The sequence below is a fragment of the Rattus norvegicus genome, chromosome 15, assembly GCF_036323735.1.
Source record: "Rattus norvegicus strain BN/NHsdMcwi chromosome 15, GRCr8, whole genome shotgun sequence".
Classification (NCBI taxonomy): Eukaryota; Metazoa; Chordata; class Mammalia; order Rodentia; family Muridae; genus Rattus; species Rattus norvegicus.
The window spans coordinates 10,048,862-10,057,143 of NC_086033.1; the positions used below are offsets into that span (position 1 = coordinate 10,048,862).

The 8,282-nt window shown below is 48.4% G+C and overlaps 1 protein-coding gene across 1 annotated transcript; it reads left to right on the forward strand.

The window, feature by feature from the left end:
• Positions 1 to 6,179: 6,179 nt before the first annotated feature.
• On the forward strand, positions 6,180 to 7,853 carry Gapdhl7 (glyceraldehyde-3-phosphate dehydrogenase like 7). The gene is made up of 2 exons (XM_039094006.2): positions 6,180 to 6,799; positions 7,130 to 7,853. Exon 2 carries the CDS (start codon positions 7,139 to 7,141, stop codon positions 7,697 to 7,699), a length of 561 nt encoding a protein of 186 aa, XP_038949934.1. The 5' UTR covers positions 6,180 to 6,799; positions 7,130 to 7,138; the 3' UTR covers positions 7,700 to 7,853.
• The last annotated feature ends 429 nt before the right edge of the window (positions 7,854 to 8,282 follow it).

Below are 8,282 nucleotides of genomic sequence, written 5' to 3' on the forward strand. Positions count from 1 at the left end.
TACAGCTGAATCTCATGGAGATATTTCCTCAACTGAGGCTTCTTCCTCTCTGATGGCTCTAGCTTGTGTCAAGTTGATACACAAAATCAGCTGGTACAATAGGCGAGCACTCTATCAAAACAAGCTATAGACTATCCATAGGTTCACACATTTGCACATTTGATTCCTGGTTGATGGCACTGTTCTGGGAATTTGCAGAACTTGGGGGATGTGGTACCCATATAGCAGAAACCTATCTCTGGGAGTGGGCTTCGAAGGTCATATCTTCCTCTGGCTTCAGCTTGAGTGCTCTGAGTTTTGGTCCTCAGAGATGTAACAAGCCTTGCCTTGAGCTTCCACTACTCAGGGTGGACTGGTCTCTCTGTCCTTCCCCCCACGAGGGCTAAACGGGACTTCGAACTGTGAGCCTACGAAAATCCTTTACCCTTTAAGTTGCTTCACTCAAAGCGGCAAGAAAAAACACTCTCCTATCAGAACAAGCTTCCCCAGACTTAAAATAGACACAGGCTGAGCACACAGAGGAGTCGACATGCAAGTCTATGGACTGCCAGTTGCGTCCGGACAGTCTCACGTCTCCAGCAAGTCTCTCTCTGCTCTACAACTTCTATACTTCCGCCACACTTGAGGGCTCACACAGCGTGTCCGTGGGCATCCTCTTGCGTCTGCAAGACCCCACTGAGACACTTGTGAGTCTCATGGCTAGGCTGAGTGATATATAATTAATTAATTAATTGTGTGTGTGTGTGTGTGTGTGTGTGTGTGTGTGTGTACACAGACACATACATGTGTATATATACTTCTGTCATAGCATACGTTTGGGGAGTTTTTGAGGTTAGTCCTTCCTTCCCCCTCATGGGTCCTGAGAAGCAAACAGAGCTGTCAGACTTGGTGGCAAGCATCTTTATTGCTGAGTCATCTCTCTGGGCCCACATGAATTTTTGGGAGGGAAACGTTCTTTTTATTTATTTTTAAATGCATTTCCTTCCTTCCCTTTGTTCTTTCCTTTCTTTTTTTTCTTTCATCCTGACTGCAGTTTCCCCTTCCTCCCCTCAGTCTCTTCATAGCTCCTCTCTGCCCGACTCATCCACTCCTCCTCTGTTTCTCTTCAGAAAAGGGCAGATCTCCCGTTGATATCAACCAGCCATGGCATATCAAGTCGCAGTCAGACTAAGGTCCTCCTCTCAAATTGAGGCCAGATGAGGCAACCCAGTAGAAGGAAAGGGCCCCTAAAACAAGCAAAAGATTCAGAGACAGCCCCGTTCCCACTGTTAGGAGTCCCACAAGACCAAGCTACCCAGCTGTAGCGCATCTACAGAGGGCCTGGGTCAGTCCCACGCCGGCTTCTTTGTTGTCAGTTGTTTAGTCTCTGAGAACCCCTATGTGCCTAGGGTGGTTGATTCTGTGGGTTTCCTTCGGGGTGTCCTTGACCCCTCTGGTTCCTCTAATCCTTCCTCCCCCACTTCAGCAGGATTACCTGAGATCCACCTAATGGTTGGTTGTGGGTCTCTGTATCTGTTTCCACCCATTGCTGGATGAAGCCTCTCTGATGGGTCAGCCACCACTCTATGGGTATAGCAGAATATCATTAGAAATCATTTCCTTTCCTAGGTCTCTGGGCGATCCAGCCTCTGGGTCCTGACCCTCCAGACAGTGTCTGGGGTGAGCTCCCTCTCATGACATGGGTCTCAAGCTGGATCAGCCATTGGTTGGCCATGAGGCAGGTTCTTTAGAGACCTAAAACTGTTAGTCCTCCTGCCTCGAGTTCTACAGTGCTGGGATCCTCTGAGTGTGCTGCCACACCCAGCTTTTAGCATACACGCCAGTTGCTGCAGCTATGTAAGAAATCCTAAATGTCTTTGAAATACCTTATGCCACAGGCACAGTATGACCTGTGCCAGAGTATATCCTGAGAGTATGGAACGGGGAACAAGAAACAGCCACAGTCATGATGTCTGTGGGGCTTATCTCTGATCTGTGCCGATTTTGTTTTCTGGAAGATGCAAATGCCACCCAAGACATTACCCCAGAAGGATGGACCAGCATGTTGACTTGGAACGAAGCAGAAAGGGGGAGGGAAACCGACCATAAAAAAATAACATTCTCACTGGAGACTGAGTTCCAGAAATAACTTCAGTTAGCCAAAGAACAAATGATCGCAAGAAAAACACGAATTCAGCCTCGGCGCGGGCTGGTCCCCGTGCTTTGGAGAGCTCAAGACTCGAGACCTAAGTTGAAGGCATGTGGACATAATGGATGCCATGGAGACGCTCTGTTAAGAAACATTAAAAATAATCCACTTCCTTAGAACTGAACACCAATCCCAAGTCGACAGCAGTGCTTGGTGAGAGACAGAAATAGCTTCTCCGCTCCTCAGGGCTTTTTGCCTCTCCCTTTTCATTAGTGGCCGTCTTCACAGCTCACCTCGTCTATTTACTTAAAATGGGACTCCAGACGCCAAGCAGCCCAGCCTCCCCAGCTTGCACGGCCCCCACCCCAAGAAAGTGGGGATTATATAACTTGTTTTCAATTGTGCAGACGGTGGAGGATTCACATGTCCGGGCTGGTGAGCTTCCTGGACAGAATTTTAAAGTGTTTATCTGAAGTTTATCCAGACAGGAAGCCCAGCTGAAAGCAGAATCGGGCCGGGCTCCCAGGGGAGGAAGGCTTAGAGACCCACTTGGCCAGGTTAGATCTGAGTTATGGCACTCCCTAGGAGTCACAACAGGGAGACTAGGGGCCTCTGTTTGACTTAGCATGTTCCTGATGGGTTATCATATCAGGAGTGCTTACTGGTTCCTGTGGCTTTATGGTAAGCTGCCGTGGCACTGCCAGGTCCCGACACTCTGGTGCTCAGGGTCCTTATGAATCTGGAAAGAGCTGGGTAGATTTGTCACCACCTGAAGGCGCTTCCAGGCTTTGATGAGACAGGCTGTTGACCTACCTGCTGCTGGGACCCTGCCTGGTTTGCTACTGAGTGCCATTTTGGTGGTCAGCTTGCCACATGGAAACTGAATCCTGGGGAAAGCTCCCTGGCAGACGTGAGTGGCTTTTCTGACCTGATCTCTTGATCATACGACTGTTAGGTCAAAGTAGTTCCCAGCCCATTGGTACTCAATGGAAGAAGACACATCTCTCATAGGGGACCATGCAAAACCTCACTCCACAGTATTAGACATATGTATTCAATCCCACAAAGCCTTACAAGACATATTATACTACTATAATTCTCCACGTTTTATAGCTGAGAAGGTGCAGATTCAGAGCAATTAAGTATCTTGCTTTAGGTCACATAGCTAATAGGTGCTTGGGACAGTATGAGAACCCAAAGCTGTCTGTCTCTAGGTAGCTGGTACCTCTTCACAGCTGCAAGGTGCTTTAAAGGCCCAAACATGTCAGCTGTTTTCAGTGTTTAGGAAACTCTACCCATCAGGGAATGCTAATACGTGAAGCGTCAGTAAGGTATTCCGCCAGCCTCTTCAAAACCAGGGCACTGGCCTTGGGGTGTAGTCATCAAGTTAGGTAGAGCGGCATTTTGGGTAAGGTTTCAGTTGCTTATCTGCAGATGAGGTCTGGGCCACTCAGGTAGCCTGCACGATGCACGGACTATAGTGACTTTTCCAAGACCGAAGAGACAAGAAACAGGTGGGCCATTATAGGAGTTCACAACTGATTGTTTGCCAGGCAGTGCAGGCTTAACTCCTTGCCTGCCTGGACACACGGAGCCACACAGAGGGATGTGGAGACTCTGTGGCTGAGGTAGATGCTGTCCCTCATTATCCCAGCTGAGTGGAATACTACGAGAAGCAAAGCTGCCACTTCAACCAGGGCAGGGAGGAGGCCAGGAGGCTCCACCTGGGGGAAGCTGAGGTGGAGTTACAGACCTTGGAGGACTAATTTCCATGTTCTTCCTCAATCCTTCCCTCTCTTCTATGGAAGGTTCTAGAAAGAGACCTAGACCAGAAGGTGGGTGAACCAGGGCAAGATTCCTACCTTAGACAGGCGTCAAGGGAGATTGTTGACGTTACACAGAGACTCATCTAGTTGGCAGCCATAGTCACAGTTCGTGTAGAACCCTGTCTCTCTACCTGTTCTTTCCTCTTTTCTGTAAGGGTGGCTTCTGGGGCGGGACAGCTTTTTCTTTTTTTTTTTTTTTTGGTTCTTTTTTTCGGAGCTGGGGACCGAACCCAGGGCCTTGCGCTTCCTAGGCAAGTGCTCTACCACTGAGCTAAATCCCCAGCCCCATGGGACAGCTTTTTCTATAGCTCCCTTGCAACTAGGTTGGCCAGCGGGATACTTCAGACTTCTAGGTCCTATCTCTAAGATGACAAGTTTCCCCCCTCCTTTTCCACCACAAGGAGATGGTGACGGTTTGAGCAGACACCTCAGACAGAGATAGAAGTTACTGATGTTATCTTACTAGCTTATCCCCTTTGTTATTATGACAGAGTAGCTTTTAAATCTCCAACCAATACAGAGATGGGATAATCTACTGCGTTTTAAACATCAGCTTTCACTTCAGCTCATCCTTCTGTGGCGAGAGCCACATAGTTCCCACTGGGCTCTCCCATGTGTCAACTCCTAAATCCATTGGAACTGGAAACTGGAAAGAACCGGGCCCAGGACTGGGCTTACTTAACAGGCTTGTCTCTAAGTTGGGCTTCCTATCTAACACCTTTGCAGACATTCTTTTTTAAGCCACAGACAGAGCACCTTGGTGACTGACCTTGGTGTGAGTTTTTGAATTAGCTAGCTGCTGTGTGCCCCATGCTGACTTTTCCCTCCAGGGTACATTCCCCAGCCTGTCATTGGCTTGCTCCTTAGGGACAGAAAGCCATTCTCTAGGGTAAGGTTTCTTTTGTAAGGACCCCAGGCTCACCTCTTACAGTAGGTTCCACAAGAGTTCCCTAGGACTCACTACACTAGATCTGAGCAAATGCACTTCACCCAGTTCTGGGGCTATGCTGTTATAGACATAGGACTCACTGATTTTTTTTTTTCAGGCTGACTCTGAGAACCATGCTCTGTGTCAGCCTGACAAAATCGCAAGTCACACCGTGCAAGTGAGGCTAGCGAAGGCATGTGCAGGCCAGTGTGATAGAAAGCGCTTGCTTTGCCTACCCTCAATCTGCTAGTCCACCTGTGTTACTACTAATAGAGTATTTCCAAATAAATGATTGCAATTCAAATCTATGGCCTTGGACATGCTAGCAAGTACTTTACCACTGAGCCATGCCCCGAGTACCCACAAAACCTCTGTCTTTTTACTGGTGGATGTTAGGTCAGGATTTTACTGAGCTATATCTGCAGCTTTTAACACGTATTTTTTATCATAGATAGACTCATTAGGTATAGAGCCTAGGAAGGCCTTGAACTTGCAATCCTCCTATCTCAGCCTCCTAAGTAGTTACTTAGTCACAGTCTTACCCCACTTCTTCCTCTCGGGATTGTATTTCCCAAGCTTTTTGTGGGCCCAAGTATCTATCCTTCCGGCTTCTTAGTCATGGTCCCGTCAAAGCAGTTGATCAGAAAGCAATTTAGAGGGTTCTGAACGAGCAAGTTGGGAGTCAGGAATGAGGCTTAACGGGTAGCACACTTGCCCAGCATGCCCAAAGTAGGTTGGATGCCCAACGGACATAAAACTAGGTGTGGCAATGCCTGTAATTTCAGCACCTGGGAGGCAGAGGTAAGAAGATCACGAGTCCAAAGTCATCTTTGTTTTAAGTGAACTCAAGGCCAGTCTGGCTTACCAGAGGCCCTGCCTCAACAAGCAAACAGACATCAAGGTGGACAGACGTGGTATAGACTGAGAGGGAGATCGCCATGTGGGGAACCCATCCAAGTGCCTCTCCTCTGTTCGTTGCTTGGAGCTGCCAAACCCTTTGTCCCTCTAGTCCTTCGTGTCTCAAAAATGAAGAGCTGAGTCGTATCGATGACTGGCATTTTACTTGAAAATTTGTGTCAGCGATGAGCCCAAATCGTTTGCCCTTGCACTGGGCAGGCATTTTTTTTTTGCATCCCCAGCATTGTCTGGTCTCTCACAGCTCAGGTGGGACTTCTGACTTAAGGCTGGTTTTCACTTGTATGCGTTCCCCGCCTTGCTGGTTTGTTATCTGGGCCATCTTTGAGCCACTTTTCTTTCTTAACTTTCAAGTCCTCCCTTCCAGATTGCCATCATCTCTGCCACCAGCCTTTGACTGATGGGCACATAAGACTGCAGCTCTGATGGCTGGGTGTTTGTGATCCCATGAAATCTGGGGTTGCATTCCTGTTCCTTCAGCTATCGGCCTTGGGGAGAGCCTCAGTTTTCTCATTTGAAAATGAGGACGATTGTCCTCTGCTCCTCTCTGTTCCACAGACAGCTGCGTCTTCGTGTGCGGCATCAGCCTTGTTCCGTAGATGAGATGGTGAAGGTTAGGTGTGAATGGATTTGGCCGTATTGGGTGCCTGGTTACCAGGGCTGCCTTCTGCTCTGCACTTGGCAAAGTGGAGATTGTTGCCATCAACAACCCTTCATTGACCTAAACTACATGGTCTGTATGTTCCAGTATGACTCTACTCATGGCAAATTCAACAGCACAGTCATGACTGAGGATGGGAAGCTTGTCATCAACGGGAAGCCCGTCACTATCTTCCAGAGCGAGATCCCGCTAACATCCAATGGGGTGACGCTGGTGCTGAGTATGTCATGGAGTCTACTGGCATCTGCACCACCATGGAGAAGTCCAGGTCACACTTGAAGGGTGGGGCCAAAAGGATCATCATCTCTACCCTTCTGACAATGCCCCCATGTTGATGTTGGGTATTGTCTTAGTTATAGTTTTACTGCTGTGAACAGACACCATGACCAACGCAAGTCTTATAAAGGCAACATTTAATTGGGGCTGGCTTACAGGTCCGAAGGTTCAGTCCAGTATCATCAAGGCAAGAAAATGACAGCATCCAGGCAGGCATGGTGCAGGCAGAGCTGAGAGTTCTACATCTTCATCTGAAGGCTGCAAGTGGAAGACTGACTTCCAGACAGCTAAGGTGAGGGTCTTACGTTCACACCCACAGTGACACACCTACTCCAACAGGGCCACACCTCTTAATAGAGCCACTCCATAGGCCCAGCATATATAAACCATCACAGGTGTGAACCATGAAAAATACAACAACGCAAGATTGTCAGCAATGCATTCTGCACTACCAACTGCCTAGGTCCCCTGGCAAGGTCATCCATAACAACTTTGTCATTGTGGAAGGGCTCATGACTGTGGATGACCCCTCTGGAAAGTTGTGGGGTGATGGCCGTGGGGATGCCCAGAACATCATTGCTGCATCCACTGGTGCTGCCAAGGCTGTGGGCAAGGTCATCCCAGAGCTGAATGGGAAGCTCACTGGCATGGCCTTCCATGGTCCTACTCCCAATGTATCTGTTGTGTATCTGACATGCCACCTGGAGAAACCTGCCAAGTATAATGACGTCAAGAAGATGGTGAAGCAGGCATTCGAGGGTTCACTAAAGGGCATCCTGGGCTACACTGAGGACCAGGTTGTCTCCTGTGACTTCAACAGCAACTCCTACTCTTCCACCTTTGATGCTGGGGCTGGCATTGCTCTCAATGACAACTTTGTAAAGCTCATTTCCTGGTATGACAATGAATATGGCTACAGTAACAGAGTGGTGGACCTTATGGCCTACATGGTCTCCAAGGAGTAAGAAACCCTGGACCACCCACCCCAACAAAGACACTGAACAAGATAGAGGCCTTCAGTTGCTGAGGAGTCCCTGTCCCAACTCGGCCCCCAACACTGAGCATTTCCCTCACAATTTCCAACCCAAACCCCTATAATAACAAGAGAGGCCTAGGGAGCCGTACCCTCCCCTCTGCCCCCGGTTTGTCAAAGCAATTCAGCAATATTCCTGTTTCTTTTTTCTTTTACATTTTTTCTTTTATAGAGTATTTTTATTTACATTTTAAATGTTATCCTCTTTCCAAATTTTCCCTCAAGAAACCTGCTATCCCATCCCCTCTCCCCCTGCTTCTATGAGGGTTCTCCCTCACCCATCCACTTACTTCCTCTCACCTCCTTGCCCTGACATTCCCCTACACTGGGGCATTAAGCCTTGACAGCATCAACAGCCTTTCCTCCCACTGATGCCCGACAAGTCCATGCTTTGCTACATATGCGGATGGAGAAATATATCTGTCCCTGTGTGCTCTTGGGATGGTGGCTTAGTCCATGGGAATTCTAGGGGAGGGAGTCTGGTTGGTTGATATTGCTGTTCTTCTTATGGGGTT

Coding starts and splice junctions, on each gene's coding strand:
- Gapdhl7 (XM_039094006.2), top strand. CDS start 7,139: ATGAAAAATACAACAACGCAAGATTGTCAGCAATGCATTCTGCACTAC.